Source organism: Nanorana parkeri, unplaced genomic scaffold (assembly GCF_000935625.1).
Source record: "Nanorana parkeri isolate BGI_ZX_2015 unplaced genomic scaffold, ASM93562v1 scaffold34, whole genome shotgun sequence".
Classification (NCBI taxonomy): Eukaryota; Metazoa; Chordata; class Amphibia; order Anura; family Dicroglossidae; genus Nanorana; species Nanorana parkeri.
Genome location: NW_017306302.1, coordinates 559,938 through 578,732, shown reverse-complemented (window position 1 = coordinate 578,732; position 18,795 = coordinate 559,938). Strand labels below are relative to the sequence as shown.

General features: G+C 42.8%; 1 protein-coding gene across 1 annotated transcript in view; it reads left to right on the top strand.

The window, feature by feature from the left end:
- Positions 1-17,714, top strand: part of SLC30A5 (solute carrier family 30 member 5) — a 33,755-nt gene extending 16,041 nt beyond the window's left edge. The window contains exons 7-16 of the mRNA XM_018569316.1: positions 642-718; positions 2,518-2,688; positions 4,080-4,368; positions 5,544-5,752; positions 6,904-7,061; positions 12,371-12,500; positions 13,332-13,569; positions 14,546-14,772; positions 15,634-15,762; positions 17,059-17,714. Of these exons, the coding sequence (XP_018424818.1) occupies positions 642-718; positions 2,518-2,688; positions 4,080-4,368; positions 5,544-5,752; positions 6,904-7,061; positions 12,371-12,500; positions 13,332-13,569; positions 14,546-14,772; positions 15,634-15,762; positions 17,059-17,229 (1,799 nt within the window). The 3' untranslated portion in view covers positions 17,230-17,714. The remainder of the gene's footprint in view (positions 1-641; positions 719-2,517; positions 2,689-4,079; positions 4,369-5,543; positions 5,753-6,903; positions 7,062-12,370; positions 12,501-13,331; positions 13,570-14,545; positions 14,773-15,633; positions 15,763-17,058) is intronic.
- The last annotated feature ends 1,081 nt before the right edge of the window (positions 17,715-18,795 follow it).

Genomic DNA, 18,795 nt, shown 5'->3' with positions numbered 1-18,795 from the left:
GGCAGACGTCTATAAAACTGGGCAGAGGGTCTAACCATGTCCAAAGATATCCAAAACTAAAAGAATTGCCTCTGCATACACTTTCTAACCACTTTCTGAAAGGCGAACTGTAGACAAGCATCTTAATACTTAATGTGACATTCATATGTAAACTGGTTTAACTATGAATATATTTGTCATTTATTTCAGCTAGTTTTGTGGTTTATAATCCCCTGTAACATGGTATCTGGATGGGGACATTGCTATTTAGGTCCTGCTTTACTGTATGTGTTGCTGGTGGCAGAGCATTTAGAATGAATTCTCACAATGCTGAGATCCTTTCTGTGCCTTCTTCCTCCTGTAAGCTGCTTAAACATCTCCCACTCCAGTACCTGAAATGTAACAGTGTGCTGTGGAAAGTAATGAAGCCTGACTGACTTGTAGTGAAGGTACCATTGATTTTTGGGGTGCAGGAAGTTAAGGAGAATGCATATATATTTTGTTTACTTTAATAGCTGACTTTTTTATGTCTTCTTCTTCTTTTTTTTTTTTTTTTTTTTTTTTTTTTTTTTTTTTTTAGTTTAGCATTTATTTGGATGTATGTTTTGCATTTAGTTGGATGTATGTTCTGTTTTTATTTTGCCTTAACTTTTCTTGATCAGCTGAAGGACACCATGACAGTGCCCTAACACATTTTCTATACACAGCATTCTCCCTCTTAGGAGTTGCTGATCATAAGGTAAAATTCAGTTATCCTTCTTCAGTATAATACTGGCATTTGTGATGAAAGGTTGTGTGGCTCTTGAACCTTGTTACAGTTTAGACCCTTGAAAACGTTCTTGAACCTTATAGGAACACATGTAAAAAAGGCAATTTATTCACTTATACACACTACCTGGTCAAACAAAAAGTCACACGCTCTCCGTGGCATTGTTTCAATAAGCTTATGCAATGTGGCATCATTTATTTCTGTCCAGAGGTTCATTGATTTTTCACCAAGATCTTGTAGTGATAATGGGAGAGTCGGACCTCTGTGTAAAGTTTTCTCCAGCACATCCCAAAGATTCCCAATGGGTTTAAGGTCTGGACTCTGGTGCCCAATCGTTGTGTGAAAATTATGTCTCATGATCCCTGAACCATTCTTTCACAATTTGAGCCCAATGAATCCAGACTTTGTCATCTTGGAATATGCCCAATGTGCCATCAGGGAAGAAAAAATCCATTGACCACCAGCTATAGAGGAATACAACAAATCCCAGCAATAGAACATTATACAACACAATGCAGAATACCACAAGCTATAGAGGAATACAACTAATCCCAGCAATAGTACATTATAGCTGGCGGTATTCTGCATTGCGCTGTATAATGTACTGTTGCTGGGTTTTGTAGTCTTCTATAGCTGGCGGTTTTCTGCATTGCACCTCTGTATAATGTACTATTGCTGGGATTTGTTGTACTCTATAGCTGGTGGTATTCCGCATTGCACTGTATAATATATTATTGCTGGGATTTGTAGTCCTCTATACAGCGCAATGCAGAATACCAGCAGCTATATAGGAATACAACAAATCCCAGCAATAATACATTATACATACAGTGTATAATGTACACCATTATAGAGGACCATGTGGGGGGAGTGCAGGCTTACCTGAGCAGTCTTCCAGCAACTTGCTTCTGAGATCGGTCCTGTCTGTCGGCGGCTGTCATCCCCTCACACCTGCTCCTCCTTACTTCTTCTACACGCGTCCCTATGCCAATCGTGGATGCGGGCAGTGAGCGTGAGGCGGGGAGGAGGTGCAGCGTGGATGCGTCCTTGTTGCAGCCTTAGTAAAAACCTGGTCATTCAGTATATTCAGGTGGAGAGCTGACTTCATTTTTTGGGCACATAATGTTGCTGAACCTAGACCTATTATCCAGTTGACGGCTCTGACCTTTTTGCTTGGCTAAATCCAGGTGGTGACTTTTTTTTTTTTTTTTGGCCATGCAGTGTATTTGGGGTGACTGTGTGGCTGTCTACACCTGCAGCAACATGTTTGGGGTTAATGGTTTGGTGGATTTTTCAATACTACTGCTGGAGTGAGCTTACCGTAAAGCTGGCTACACACTAAATAAATTTCGGCGGCTCTTGATGAATCGGCTGAAAGTGACCCTGTCTGCCGCTCCCCCTCCCGACATCCCTCGATTTAAATTGGGCAGAAAATTGTCAACCAAACAGCGACTGCATCCAATAGGTACTGTTCAGGTATTTTGACAGCTGGCAGGCCCGACTCTTAAAATACAATAGCCGCAGCAGGACATTCCTCCATCCACACCGTTTAGCGTGGATGGATGAATCTGTTAGATTTAGCTTTCGGGCTGAATAGTAAAAAAGCTAACCGTGTATACCCAGTTTAATGATCGCCAGTCTGCTTCATGCTGGCATTTAGATATTGTCATTTCTCAGTGTTTATGACCTCATGTTGTTTAATAAATGATTTTGCATTGTACATAACAAAGTATCATCTAATTGAAGTACATCTGTTTTGTTGTTTTCAGGGAGGAGTACTTTTGCTTGTGTTGGCCTTTTGTTTCAATATTGGTTTCCACACAGCTTCCAGAAAGCTCTCTTTAGATATTGGAGGAGCCAAGCGTCTGCAGACCTTGTCTCACCTTGTCTCTGTCATATTACTGTGCCCGTGGGTCATCGTCCTTGCTGCAACCACTGAGGTAATCACGTTCTCGATCTGCAGACAAGTTCAGTTATGTGTTGTACAAATGTCCAGACTGCATCTGCTTGGATGTATTGCATTAGGCTCAGTCCAAGAGAGAAAAAGCAGAGCTATCTGTGTCTCATAACTGAATTGGCCCGCACACTTTACTTCTTCTGAAATGTTATTTAATCTTAGACTGAGTGTTCACCTTTCTTGGAACAGAAACGGGCTGTATTGGCAGGATGTGATTGACCATATACAGCTTGATTAGACAAACCGATTGATTTAAAAATGGAAAAATGCACTCACTTTATTAGGTACATCTGTCAAGTTCCCATGGTCCTCAGCAGTACCTGGGTATGTTGTGGCATTTAGGTGATGCAATTAGTATTGAAATAAACCAATCACACACCTGAAATATTCACATGAAGAAAATGACTAATGATTGTTTTACCATTGGTCACCTTTACTCAGAAACTACATGTTGAATGTTTTTATGTACAAATGTTGGCGTTTTCTTTCAATATCAAACTTGACCCTTTCCACCTCCCAAACCTCCATATTGATAATCATTTTGAGGTCTGAACTGCAGCCGGAAACTGTTGACAGGCAAAGGTACTGAATAGTAAGTGCAGATATCCCGAAGATAATTGCTGCAGGACAAATAAGTCTTATTGCTAGTTTAATTTAGGGGTTAGCAGTTTGAAGGGAAATGGCTATTGACTCTAGTTTTGGTCCACTTTAAAGTTTATGGTGAATTTTTGTTCTAAAGGGATCCTAAACACGAGTTAAATCTTAAAAATGCACTCAAGTACCATAACTATATTAACATAAAATGTATCTTATTTGTGTATCACTCAGCTGTAGATCTTAAAATCATCTCTGAATTGGTGCTGACTAGAGATCAACTGATATGGATTTTTGGCCACCTTTCAGGCCGATAACTGATGTCAGGTACTGATATTCTGTTTACCTCCAGCTGCACCAGCAGCGGCATGCAAACAGCAGTCGACATTAGTCGACCCGTTTTTTTTTATTGTTTGTATTCTGACAGGGGCCGCTGTCTGAATGCAAAGAAAAAAAAATAGCAGATAGCATGGGAAGCATTAGCTTCTCTATCTGTTGATTCCCTTGCTATTTTTGTTTATTTTGACAACGGCCACCTTCAGAGTAAAAAAAAAAAAACAGCATGGGAATGAATAGCTAGACTGCTATTGGCTATTTCAAATTGGAAATTTCACTTCTTCTGTCAATCGGCAGAGGAAGGCCTGAGGGAGAACTGAATTGCGCGTTCATGGAATTAATGATGTTGATAGTACTATCTGCATGACAATAATGAAAATGTTTCAAACACAAATCGCCTGTCTCTGCTCTCCCTAACTAATGTTTAATCTGTGTCTGTTACAGAGTAAAGTGGAGTCTTGGTCCTCTCTCATAATGCCTTTTATCACTGTCATATTCTCTGTTGTGATTCTGGATTTCTATGTGGAGTCCATTTGCTTAGTTAAGATGGAGGTGTCAAAGTGTGCACGCTATGGATATTTCCTGATAGTGATCAGCGCCTTGCTGCTGGGGAATTTCTGGACTCATCCTATCACAGATCAGCTGCGAGCCATGAATAAGCCAGCACACCAGCCTAGCACTGAGCATGTGCTTTCTGGAGGGGTGGTGGTCAGCTCCATCTTCTTCTTATTGTGTAAGTATTGTTTCTGGATGGCGAGATTGGCTGGTTTCCTCTGAATTTTGTTCCGTTAAGCTAGTTATACAAATTTCTCCCGGTTCTTGATGAACCAGCCAAAATTCGCACAGTGGGTGCTGTTGCCAACATCCCTCGATCAGCTGATCGAAGGAGCCTGTCAGAAAATCTTCGAAGGAACGGAGCCAATGAGCCGCCGACTCCATTCAGGTATGCTGACGATGGCTGCTGTCAGAAGGTAATGCAACCGGTGGAAGATTTCTCCATCATTGCTCGTAAGGGGTGATGGAGAAATCTGTATTGTTTTCTTTGTTTAGCCTGCAGGTTCAATTAAGAAAATATTAGGGTATGGCCAGCTTTAGTGGAACCTTTGTAAAACAATAGGTATTTATATGCCTTATGCATTACATATGCCAAACTACGGGTTTATTCCTCCATTTAGGATAGTGAGTGATGTTGTACAAATCATTCCTGTACCTGCCCCATGGCTACTATACATCCAGAACCTCTGGGGTATAGCGCAGGTACAGCCCAATATTATAGAGCCAATTATTACAAAGTGCATGGAGTGGTTTCAGGTTTGTTGCCCCTCATCTCGGCAGTGTATGGAAAACAATGGCTTCTATTGGTGACCATTAGCCCAGAAGTTTGAAGTGAATAACTCTATGATATTGGGTTCACACAGAAAAATACTTCGCATCGCATGCATATAGACGCCCTTTGTTTTTAGTGTACATGCACTTAAAATAGGTTGGTCTGAGTGGACAAAAAAAACCTTTTTACTAGGTGTGTGTACTTGCGATGTAGATTAATAGAAAGATTTGCACTAATGTTATGGAGTCCCAGGATTACCTTTTGTGAATTGAAATCAAGCTCCAATGCAAAACGCAGCACTGCCATTTGATGTACAAATTCATGATAGGATTCATTTGTGACCTGATCTGCTTTTTCCTGAGACATTTTTCTGATTGCGCTTCATTTTATATACATCTACTATGTGTTTATATGTGAACTAATCAAACTGATGTAGTAACGAAATATGAGTTAGTTTTAAAATGGCAACTACGTATACACTGCAAAGTCTGATTAAATAAGATGTATACAGTACTGTAAGTGACGTCTTTACATATATACATGTTCATTTTACTATTCGTTTGTATATATGTTTAACGCAGCTGCAAACATTCTATCCTCGGCATCCAGGAAGGGCCAGAAAGGCACCCTTGTTGGTTATTCTCCTGAAGGCACACCTCTGTACACCTTTATGGGTGATGCCCTGCACAGCACTTCCCCATCTATGCCCAGGTTTATTAAGGATTCACTCAAACAAATACTCGAAGAATATGACTCCAGGCAGATCTTCTATTTCCTGTGTCTAAACATGGTGGGTATACTGGTTTACTTGTGCCAGGAACTTCCTGCATGCTCCACTGGTTTTATTGTTGTGGTTTTTTTTCTTTGTTTTTTTTCTTCAACCAATACATTTTGTAGAAAATTTAAAAGTTTACTTCTGACCCCTCATTCTAAAGGGTTTTTCCTAAATCTATTCACCCTGACACAGAGAGGTCATTTGCAGGTGTGGGATCTAATTTGTTCATTCTTCTGGGTATCCTTTTTTAGCTATAGAAATATTTATTTCATTATTATAGGTATTTATATAGCACTGACAATTTTATGCAGAGCTTTACATACTGCACATTCATAACAGTCCCTACCCTTGAGGAGCTTACAATCTAAGGTCCCTATTGCACACACACATACAGAGCCAATTAACCTTCCATCATGTCTTAATGTGTTTCCCAGTGGAGCCCTTTGGATACTAGGCCCAGGCTATGTATGGGACCTCAAATTGTGATTAAGTGCAGATTCACACTACTGTGTTGCAGTAACACGTAATGGCACCACAGCACACTAATGTGCATAAATTGCAGCGTACCACAACTCAGTTTTGCACTACCTTGCGTTGTAGCACGCTGCATTGTTAGTAGTGCCTGCACCTTTTTATGTGCATTTTAGTGTGTAATACAGGCCATTTAAATGATTGGGCTGTCTTTTTAATGCATTGCATGTTAACACTGAACCCTGCTCCCTCCTAGTGCTACACTCTGCTTCATTATTCAGCGTTCACATACCAAAACATCTACTGCCTACTGAAGCTCTGGCATTTGACCTTTGAATGACAGAGGTGGGGCTTAGAACCATCAAGGGAGGAGGCTTATTGTTGACTTATGTCCAGGCTGTACAACCTCTGCCTAAGACCCTAGAGTCTCCACAGGGACTCGGGGATTGATTTAAAGACTAGCTCTTAGACACCAGAATTTGCTGCACTTGAACAATATCATTACATTGTAAACATACTAGGATGGGTCAAATTCATTTTACATTTATTGTGAGCCATAAAGTAGAAAGCCGTGTATATGCACCTGTGTTCTTAGTGTATTTTATGGCTCTGTATCCTTTCCACAAAGGATCATGATTAATCCAACAATTTTTTTTTTTATGGATAATTTTTTAATATGTGTGCATTTATTTTAGGCATTCACGTTTGTGGAGCTGTTCTATGGAGTGTGGACGAATAGTCTAGGGCTGCTTTCTGATGGATTCCACATGTTGTTTGATTGCTCTGCTCTGGTCATGGGACTTATTGCTGCATTAATGTCTCGATGGAAGGCGACTCGGATCTTCTCTTATGGGTAAGCAAGTGCAAATATGAAAAGCCTTGGCAGATCCCAGGTGCCAATGTGTCTATATAAAAAAAAAAACAGTTGGCACCTAATATGTTTGCTATTTGTGCCAGAGGGAACACATTTCATGGTTATTCATTATGCCTACTGGAAGTTGTAAGCCTCAACAATGTGTGCTGTATATGAATAATGCTACACTGTAAATATACCATCAACTTTTCTCCAAATGATAAAGCTGAATTCCAAACTTATTTTAAAACGTTTTAAATGGGTTTTTACATAACACTAGCATAAGTACAACTGTGGCAAACAAATGAAACCAGACAGCGAAAAAGACATAGCCGCGCTCTTGAAAGACTGTGGCGAAAAACTAGGCTTCTGCAAGACTTCACCCTGTACAAAGCCGCCCTCCTAAAATATAACTCCTTCCTCCGTGCTGCAAACAGACTTATTTTGTCACTCTCATTAACTCACTCTCATCCATACCTCGTCAACTCTTTTCTACTTTTAACTCTCTTCTATGTTCTCCACCACCAACGCCCACTAACTCACTGCCCAGGACATTGCAATTAATTTCAAAAACAAAATAGATGCAATTCGGGATCGCCACTGTGCAGTCACCTTCCCCTATTCATGTACCAGATCCTCCATCACACTTGTTACGTTCCTCTTTTGACCCTGTCACCACAGAGGAGGTTACAAAGCTTCTCTCTGACACCCACCTCACCACTTGCCCCCTGGACCCTGTTCCTTCACCGCTATGGTCACCCTCTTGCTCTGTCCTACACTCTCTTACTCACATTTTCAATCTCTCACTCTCTACTGGCATCTTTCCCTCCCCTCTGAAGCATGCCCTGGTCACCCCAATACCGAAAAACCCTCAAAGGACCCTACCGACCTCAACAATCTCAGACCAATCTCCTTACTCCTATTCATCTCCAAACTCCTAGAACGCCTTATCTACAGCCGCCTGAGTCGCCACCTCGCTGATAACAACCTTCTCGACCCCTTACAGTCTGGCTTTCGCCCGCTACACTCCACTGAAGCCGCCCTCCTAAAACTCACTATTCACTTACTAACAGCTAAAAACAATAGCCACTACTACTTGCTCTTGCTATTAGACCTTTCTGCTGCTTTTGACACTGTTAACCACCTGCTCCTCCTCAAACAACTCCACTCACATGGGCTACAAGACTCTGCTCTCTCGTGGTTCTCCTCCTACCTATCTAAGGTAGGGCGTGGCTATGGTGCCATTCACTTGAGTGGCCCGCCACGCCCCCTACTACCCCACTAAAAAGTGAGCCGGCCGCAATGTGAGGCAGTGCGTTCCGGCCAAAATCGGACCGGAACGCACTGCATCTAGTGTGACTGAGCCCTTAGCGCTCCTTTAGCGTCACCTACAACTCTAACTCCTCCCTTCCTCTTTCTGTAGGGGTCCCACAAGGATCTGTCCTTGGACCCCTTCTCTTCTCTATCTACACCTCCTCCCTTGGTCAGTTAATAACCTCACATGGCTTCCAATACCATCTCTATGCTGATGACACTCAAATATATCTTTCTACTCCACAACTCTCCCCCTCAGTGCCCTTGCGTGTCACTAATCTACTAACTGAGCTATCTGTCTAGATGTCGCAACACTTCTTAAAACTCAACCTTTCAAAAACTGAATCCTTGATATTTCCTCCCGCCCATGCACCTTCCACCAACTTTTCCCTTGAGATTGTTAACACGACTATCTAACCCTCTTCCCATGCCAAAGTCTGCTAGTCATTCACCTAACCAACCGTTCAGTGTCTGCAACTAGAGCTGCAACAGTTAATCGATTTAGTCGATTCCTCGGCTATCGATTGATTTGCCTGTTCGGGGCTCCACACGTGGCCTGAGCCACACGCTGCGGCCGCCGTGCCCACCCCACAGGCCGCATAAGCCACACCCACCGCACAGGACGCTGAAGCCGCGCACGCCGCTGCTCTCCCCCTCACCGCAAGCTCCCTCGCTCGCCGCTGGCCCGCTGACAATCGAGGGCCCACCTTCTGAAAGTAAGTCAGTGGTGGAATAGGTGTACGGTGGTGCAGTGTGGGCCAGGTGTATGGGGGTGCAGTGTGGGCCAGGTGTATGGGTGTGAAGTGGTGGAATAGGTGTGTGGGGGTGCTGTGGTGGAACAGGTGTACTGTGTGGGGAGACAGTGGTGGAATAGGTGTATAGGGGTGCAGTGGTGGAATAGGTGTTCGGGGGTGTGGTGGTGGAAAAGGGGTATGGAGGTGCAGTGTGGAACAGGTGTGTGAGTGTGATGTGGTGGAATAGGTTTTTGGGGTGCTGTGGTGGAACAGGTGTACAAGGGTGCTGTGTGAAACGGGTGTATAGGTGTGAAGCGGTGGAACAGGTGTATGGGTGTGCAGTGGTGGAATAGTTGTGTGGGGGTGCTGTTGTGGAACAGGAGTACAGAGGTGCTGTGGTGGAACAGGTACGAGTTACGCTACACACGCCGTGGACGCCACGCCCACCACACAAGCCGGACACACGCCCGCAGAGCACGCCGCCGCGACTTACAAGGGTTCCACTCGCCCAAAGGATCAAATTCAAACTATTAATCACTTACAAAGCCATTCACAACTCTGCCCCCAGATATATCTGAAACCTTGTCTCAAAGTATCACCCTAACCGTCCGCTCATCCCAAGACCTCCTGCTTTCCAGCTCCCTTGTCAACTCCTCCCATGCTTGCCTCCAGGACTTCTGTAGAGTCTCTCCTATCCTTTGGAACTTTTTACCCCAACCTGTCTGTCTCCCACCTTGACTGCCTTTAGGCGTTCCCTAAAGACTCATCTCTTCAGGGAAGCCTATCCCAGCTCACCCTAACCGCTCAACCATCACGTGCTCAAACAATTCATCCCCACACAGCTACCTCCTCATGTATCACTTACCTCCTCCTTTTTAGATTGTAAGCCTCATGGGCAGGGCCCTCCTTACCATCTTGTCTTGAATTGTAATGTCTTCCTTATATTGTAAAGCGCTGTGCAAACTGTTGGCGCTATATAAATCCTGTATAATATTAATAATAATAAGTACCTGAATCTGTTTTGACTCTGGACTTCTATGATCCCTGCACAAGAGCACTCACAGTGAGAGAGGAAGGAGCTGCACCAATCGGGGCTTTTTTGCTGCACACAGTGCACATGAGCATGCTTATAGGAGGGGAAATGTAGTGACAACCCTATCGGTGTGCTGCTGTTCCTTTTATTGTCCAGGCACTGGCTGGGATGAAACCAGGACTGTGGCTTAAAGTATAACTTCAAGTGACACTAAACTCAGGAGGTCAATCTTAAAAATACATTCAAGTATCTAAACATTTACCAATACTGTACCTTATTTGTGTATCACTCGGCTGTAGATCCTCAAATCATCTCTGAATTGATGCTGACACTGTCCTTCCTTCTGGAGGGGGGCTACTTTTGTTCCCCATCGTCCCTGTGTGTGTTGTAAAGTAGTCACCGCTCCAAGCTCACTCCTGTGATGGACTACAATCTCACATTTAATTTACTAAGCGAGCTTGGAGCGGTGGCTACTTTACAACACAGCCCCACAACACTAGTGTCGCCTGAAATAAAAGGAGGGAAAATCCAAAATGTTGAGGTGCCACCAGAACAGGAATAGAAAGCAAATCTTCTAATGGGGACACTTGTTCTTGTGACAGCTGTCTAAGAGGGTATTTTCCTCACATTGGACAGATATCCTCTCCTGCTGAGTCACAGGACAGAGGATTCAAGGAAATCTCCCTAATAAGACACAAATGGGGGAAAAAATTTCAGCAGTTTTATTCCTCGCTACTCTATCCAAACTGGAAAAAAGTTTTGCTGCGCAGTTGCATTGTGATCTGTTTTGATGCGTTTTTGAAGCGTTCAAATGCGTTTTTCCCTGGATGTCCATGAATGATGCCACAATCCTGTGGGGTTTTTTGTGTGCGTTCTGATGTGTTTGCATGCGTTCTGATGCGTTTTGATGCCTTTCGGCTCAATCAGATGCAGCTAAAATAGGAAGCGCAATACTTTTTCTGACTGCATCTGAACAGACTGCAATGGTCTGCACGAGACCGCCCATAGGAAAGCATTGTGATGTATTTTGGCTGCAGCAGTTAAACTGAACGGACTGCATATGGTGTGAACAAGCCCTTAGATAGAATTTAGCTGTGAGCTGAGAGGTCCAGGATCAGGTCAGTCAGGGGTGTCTGGTTTTACTAGACTAGCTTTGCAGAATTGCAAATCCTGTGACAGGTAAAACAGTGCATACATATTAGTTTAAATAGTGTATCTGTTTTTGCTCAGAGTTGAGGTTTAATCCATACCTTGGCAGATACAAAGCGGGATTGTTTTTCCATTCTGTCATGACTGTTTTACATAAACGCAGACTATACAAATGGAAGATCTGTTTATTCATTACTGGACCCCCATGTATAATCACTGCATTGCAACCATAGGAAACACTTGTAGAGAAAGGATAGAAAATATACTTGCCATACAGCCGGCTTCTACATGGGAGGGGCACATCACAATCCTCCTGGTTAGATCCTGGGAATATCAAACATCACAAGAAGACTCTCCAGTATGTGCACTCTCCCGTAAGACTCTCCTGTATGTGCACTCTCCCGTAAGACTCTCCAGTATGTGCACTCTCCCGTAAGACTCTCCAGTATGTGCACTCTCCCGTAAGGCTCTCCAGTATGTGCACTCTCCCGTAAGGCTCTCCAGTATGTGCACTCTCCCGTAAGACTCTCCTGTATGTGCACTCTCCCGTAAGACTCTCCTGTATGTGCACTCTCCCGTAAGACTCTCCCAGTATGTGCACTCTCTCGTAAGACTCTCCTGTATGTGCACTCTCCCGTAACACTCTCCCAGTATGTGCACTCTCCCGTAAGACTCTCCAGTATGTGCACTCTCCCGTAAGACTCTCCTGTATGTGCACTCTCCCGTAAGACTCTCCTGTATGTGCACTCTCCCGTAAGACTCCAGTATGTGCACTCTCCCGTAAGACTCTCCAGTAGGGCGCAGCAATTTGTAACCCTTTACATTTGCTTAGAATCTCGCCTAGGCATCCACAGTTCCCTTTTTTCTGTTTCCAGCTATAATGCAGTAATTGTAAGGGGAGGGGGTGATGTGGGCGAACCAGTTTTGCATAAGGAGACATTAACTATGAACTATAGCATAGTGTTAAATCCCACATGTTTGTTGCTTGGAGTATTGATGTTGAAACTTGCAGAGGAAGATCTATAATGTCTGCGATGGGATTAATACATTTATTTATTTTTTGTCCCATACCATTTTAGGTTTGGCCGTGTGGAAATACTGTCTGGATTCATTAATGGACTCTTCCTTGTGGTGATAGCGTTCTTTGTGTTTATCGAGGCTATAGCGAGAATCCTTGATCCTCCAGATATCAATACAGATATGTTAACAGTAAGTATTGCCTAAAAACGTAACATCAAGTCGTGGGGATATGTCTACTCAGACGTACCACCAAAGCATTGATATCTCCAGTATCTTCTTTCTAACTCTGCCAATGTATGTAAGTGGTGTGGACAGTGATGCACTGATTGTCCTTCCTCACACTGGATGTTTTTTTTAGCAAACTTGTCTAAATAAATCCTTGTGTTCTCCAATTGCCCTGGCCATCAATTTAAGTAATAAATCCAGCTGCCATTGATAGAGAGAGAAAGGAATAATGTCCCAAATATCAGCATGCTAATTCTTCATTCATATCTACCTCTGCACTGCATGGGCTTGTGGTGTAACTCAATACACAGAGTTCCACACATACGCCAAGGTGCAAAGATTTGCTCTGTTCCTGTTAGATCACATCTATGCTCATAGTAACTGCTGGAAGCTCACACTTTTCACACCATGTATTGTTGTACAAACTAGAAATTGGCATCTTCTCAGTGGTATGCAGCTTCCTTCTTGTTCCCTTAATATATATTGAATACATCCAATGTAGGAACCTAAGTTTCTACCTCTTGTATTGCATGTTGGTATAAATTGTGTTCTGTCATTTAATTTTGGTTTAACAGTACCACAATTTGAATACCTTATGAAATGAACCAAACCTTGTACTCAGTCCTTTTAATTTGAGTATTTTGGCATTAGTGAGGGCAATTACGGTATGAAAGTGTCCATGTACTTACCAAGTGTAGAAAGCCAGTGCTATGTCATTTTAAACTGTTTTGTCCTAAATCATCCTGCGTCTTCCTTTTACTCTCACTGATCCTTTTTTTTCCTCTCGTTTTGCAGCCGGTCTCGGTTGGAGGTCTGCTGGTCAACCTTGTTGGTATCTGTGCCTTTAGCCACGCCCACTCCCATGGGGGATCAAGAGGTGGATGTTCCTCTCACGAGTCTCACGGCCACTCTCACCATGGCCACGGGCACAGTCACGGGCATGGACACGGCCATTCACATAGCGACCATGGGCATACTCACAATCATGGGCATTCTCATGGATCCAGTGGAGGGATGAATGCCAACATGCGTGGTAGGTACATGGCAAAGGAAGCACTAAGCACTTTTTATGTTGGAGCTTGTGTATGGAATTAATGTATTGTTCATGGATGTTGCACCAAATGTGCAAAGTCGTCTCTGACATTTTCCGAGAGCTGGGAGTGTTTTATTGTCCTTAGTAAAAATGGAGCTTAGTTATACGCTCTTCAATACCTGCCATACATGAAACCTCAATTCCAGACACACAAATAATATACATACAGTATATGTGAACTGTTTTGATTGCTAAATAATTTGTAATTCAATTCAGCCATATAATCCAGGTACCCTTGCCTGACGGTACTTGCATTTTCTGGAACTCCCTGCAGAGTACACTACAGTTAAGAAGTATTGCATGGCCCAGGACCCACCCTTTCATTTGATTAGACAGTGAAGGGGCACACTGATGAGGTAATCCCTCTGCTCTCCTGTCACATTCAAATATTCACTGGCTGTCAAAATACCTGAACAATCTGATTGGATGCCGGCATTGTTAGGGTGTTTTGAGAGCCAGCGGGGCCGACTAGCAAGATGCTGGAGCTTGGCCCAGTGGGAGATTCTTCCACCCACACAGTTTAGTGTAGATGGAGGAATCTGTTGCACTTTTTCCATCTGACCATAGACTGATAAAAAAAATCTATAGGTGTGTGGTCAGCTTTAGGGAAACCCTCGTGGTCTTGCCTACTTCTCGGAGTACGGACGAAGCAGTCACTGCACATCTGTAATATTGGCCCTCGATGTCTGGGATACACAGAGTATAGATTACACTGGCAATAGACAAAAATGACATGACTTGTAGTTGGGAGTAAAAATAAAAGTGTATATTACATACAAATATATATTGATACATTTTGAGGTGCCACCAGAACAGGAATAGAAAGCAACTTAGAAGCTGAATATGACAAAAATGTAATTGTTTAGAAGGTGATGAATTTCTATCTAACATGGAAGGTTCTTGTTTTGCCATCCAGGTGTGTTTCTCCATGTACTGGCAGACACTCTAGGCAGTGTGGGTGTGATAGTCTCCACCATTCTGATTCGGCAGTTTGGCTGGCTGATTGCTGATCCTCTCTGCTCACTCTTCATTGCTATTCTGATATTCGGAAGTGTCATCCCTCTGCTGAAAGATTCTTGCGAGGTGATCCTCTTGCGGATCCCTCCAGAAATAGAGAAGGGGATAAACATCGCCCTGGAGAAGGTAAGACTGAAAGGAGTGACCTAGCTGTGGAGGGGAAGATGGGAGCCAGAGGGGCATATTTCAGATTGAAGCCAGGAGGAAAGATGACTCTAGCTTGCCATTGCTGTAGCTTTCTACTAAAGAAGGTACAGCTGGACACTGAAAGCCCATTTTAAGCTTAAAAAAAAACAGTTCTGGAATGTGGCAAAATCGCTGTAAAAAACGCGATGCACTGCGTTCCGGTTCTGGTCCAGAAAATGTTGTGAACCCAGCCTTAGGCCTGTGTTGACCAGCTTTGGGCTTGTGTTTTATGACATCAGTTTGACATAATTTGGAGATGCTTCTAAGACCAGTTAGAATTCATTGCAGGTGCATTTGGCCTGCTGTAGACCTCCTTCTGACCTGCTTTAAATGGTTTTTACAATCTCTTATATTTGTTTAGGGAGCGAAGATTTAAAATAAACAAAAGCCTGTCAACACTGACCTTTGGGGCCCATTACCCCAACCGCAATGCACTAATCGCACAATGCAGGAACCATGAGTTAGGTGCATTAATGTGCGCTAATTGCACAGATACTGTTTAATTAGCAGAACCCAGCAGTGTGAATGGACCCTTCCTGTATTTCCTAATGACTTGATACAGCTGACCACTAGAGGGTGTTAGGAGGCTGCAGAGACTCGCCATGAGGATTCATGGTTATTACACCAGCAGTTTGCTGCTTTCACACCAAATTGCCGTGTTTCATGCATGCATGGTGTATATGTTTTCTAGAAACATTATTTTCATATTTCTAAGCTGCAGATTTCTTGAATGCAAAATAAAGGCAAAAATGTTGCATTCACTTTTCACAGTAAGTTAAAATGTACTTCTCTCCCTTTTAGATATCGAAGATTGATGGTCTCATTTCTTATCGGGATCCTCATTTTTGGCGTCACTCCGCTTTAATTATTGCAGGGACTATACATGTACAAGTGATGTCTGATGTTGTAGAGCAGAGGATCATCCAACAGGTAAAGCTCCAATTAAGTTGTGGTCACACATTGGCCGATGTTTTCTTTCTTCCCTTAAGCTGCCCACACGCCTTACAATTTATCTGCAGATTTTCTGTCGTCAGATGGAAAAAGTGCAACAGATTGGCCCAGGTGGAGATTCCTCCATCCACACAGCTAAGTGGAGATGGAGGAATCTGTTGCACCTTTTCCATCTGACCATAGAAAATCTGCAGATACATTGTAAGGTGTGTGGGCAGCTATAGAAGGCACATGCATATCCTTATTTAATTAGTGTACTGGCCCACAACATATTTCCTAGCCAGATCTACAAGTTTTTTTACTGCTAAAGTACCTCATATGGGTTCATTTTATTAAGCAGTACCATTAGGGGATGGAGTGCTGGCAGCAGAAGGAAACATGTCTCATAACTTCTCTGTAGCGCTATGCAGAGGACACCACAGACATCGCACCACACTCATTTTTAAAATAAACTGTAACATGAAGCTACGGTGTGGAGTAATTACTGCAATGCCTTGAGATTTACTTTCAGCATCCATTCTGTTCTACATTACTGGGTCATGACGTGCGTATGTGACTTTTATCAGCATTCCTTATATTGTCTAATATTAAAATGACACTAAACTCAGAAATTAAATATTAAAAATGCATTCAAATACCCTATTAACAAAAATGTAGTTTATTTGTGTATCTATAATTCTCGACATGTGCTTGCCATTGCTCATGTTGCTTACATTTTAGCTGACACTAAACTCAGGAGTTAAATCCTAAAAATGCATTGACATGCCTTAAATATGAACAAAAATGTATCTTATTTGTGTATCACTCGGCTGTAGATCCTCAAATCATCTCTGAATTGGTGCTGACACTGTCCTTCCTTCTGGAGGGTGGCTACTTTTGTTCCCATTGGTCCCTGTGTGTGTTGTCAAGTAGCCACCGCTCCAAGCTCACTCCAAGGAACGCATTTGTAAGATTAATCTCCTGAGTTTTGTGTTCCACACACACCACTTAAAACCTTTTCACGTGTGTTTGTTTGTGTTGCGGAGGTAGTTTACTGTTTTACGGGGGTATTCATTATGACTTAAGTGGGCATGTTTTTAAGTGCATTGTTTTTATTTGTGGAGTTTTTTTGGGGGGGACAAAAAACCTTTATTTTTGGTGTGCAGCAACTTGATTTTAAAGGTGTTTTTTTTTTTTCTTTTTGTCTTCCTTTTTTGCTATACCCCAAGTTATGAAGATTACTATTGATTTTGGCTCTGACTAGAATCCTGTAACCTTTGCCTTTTTCTGTGTCAGGTAACCGCAATACTGAAAGACGCTGGAGTCAATAACCTAACTGTCCAAGTGGAGAAGGAAGCCTACTTCCAGCACATGTCTGGCCTTAGCACAGGTTTCCAAGAAGTCTTGGTCATGACACAACAGATGGACACCATCAAATATTACAAGGACGGGACTTATATCATGTGACTGGCACCTTTCCGCACAGTATTTTTCCTGCGTTCATCGAGGGAAACCTTCAGACTTGAACTTCAGTGTACAGAAATGAAACGTTGTATAAATCTGGATTTTATACTTTACCTTTATTCTTATCTTTATTGAGACTCAAGAATCAAACATGTTTTTATACAATGTTATAAAAATGACTTCTCCCATTTAGTTCTTTATGGGGATCTGGAACGCATAGGAGGTTCTATTTTGTGTCATCGGATATAAATATTGTTCATGTTCTGAATGTAAAAGTAGGACAATAATCTATCATTCCTGTTTTTTGTTTTTTTGTTCTTTTTCTAGCCCCTCCAAACAATGGATTTGTTCTAAATTGTGCACAACAGAGCAGACCTTTTTAATATAATTATAATGGGTAGGGACATTTTATGTGTTTCAAATATATGGGATCTAATATAATTTTATTTGGCCTTTTCTTACCTCCTTTTTTGCTTTGTTTTGCATTAGGCTTTCCGGTAAATTATTGGTTAATTATTTTTCTTGCAAAAATCCTAGAGCAGGGACTGGAAGCCCAACTGTACATTCTACAGAAATTTAATAGTAAGGTGCTGAAAACACTCATCCTGCAAATTCTTACTATGTTATGACTTGAATATTATTATCATTAGGGATGCACCGATACCGGTAATTTGGTTACGAGTACCGATACATTTTTTTTTTGGTACTCGCAGATACCAATTACCGAGTAACGGAAGTCCTATTCAGGAAGCCAGGTGGCGTGTAATGACTCGCCACCCGGCTTCCTGATTAGCCGGGTAGCGTGTAAAGACTCGCCACCCGGCTTCCCGATTAACAAAAAAGTCCCCTCTTACCTGTTGTATACCTGAACGCGGGCTTTCCTCCAGTACCCAGCCGGAGCCGTCAGGCCAGCCAATCAGGAAGCCGGGCGCTATGTAATGACGCGATGCCCTGCTTTCTGATTGGCCGGGAGGCCGGCTCCATTCTCCCTCGTCATGAGATGACGAGGGAGCATAAAGCCAGCTTCCCGGCCAATCAGAATGCCGGGCGCTGCGTCATTACACGCTGCCCGGCTTCCTGATTAGCCGGGAAGTCGGCTCCATGCTCTCTCATCACAGGTGATGAGAGAGCATGGAGCCGCTCCCGGCCAATCAGGAAACCTGATACAGGAAGTACTCGTGCTAGGCACCGATACGATACTAGTATCGGTGCATCCTTCATCATCATCATAATTACACATAATATATGTTAAGCACGCCTCTTCAAAGTCTGTGCCCAGCAAGTAGGCTGCAGAGATGACTATTACACTCTGTGTGGAAGCAGTGTTCTCTCTGCAGCAGTCTAACACACCCATCACTGAGCTAGAGCTAAGCAATCTGTAAAACGTGTGCTCCCTGCTGATCAGAGGGAGCGTTGTTCCCTCTCGCCGAGCACAGACTGCAAGGTGGATGCCATGAAAAAAAAAGTCAAAATATGTAGGATTTCTAGTTTTAGCACCCTCAGTTTTTATTTATTTTGTGTAAGGCACAGCTGGGCTTTAAAGTAACCCTGTCATTACAACAGACTATT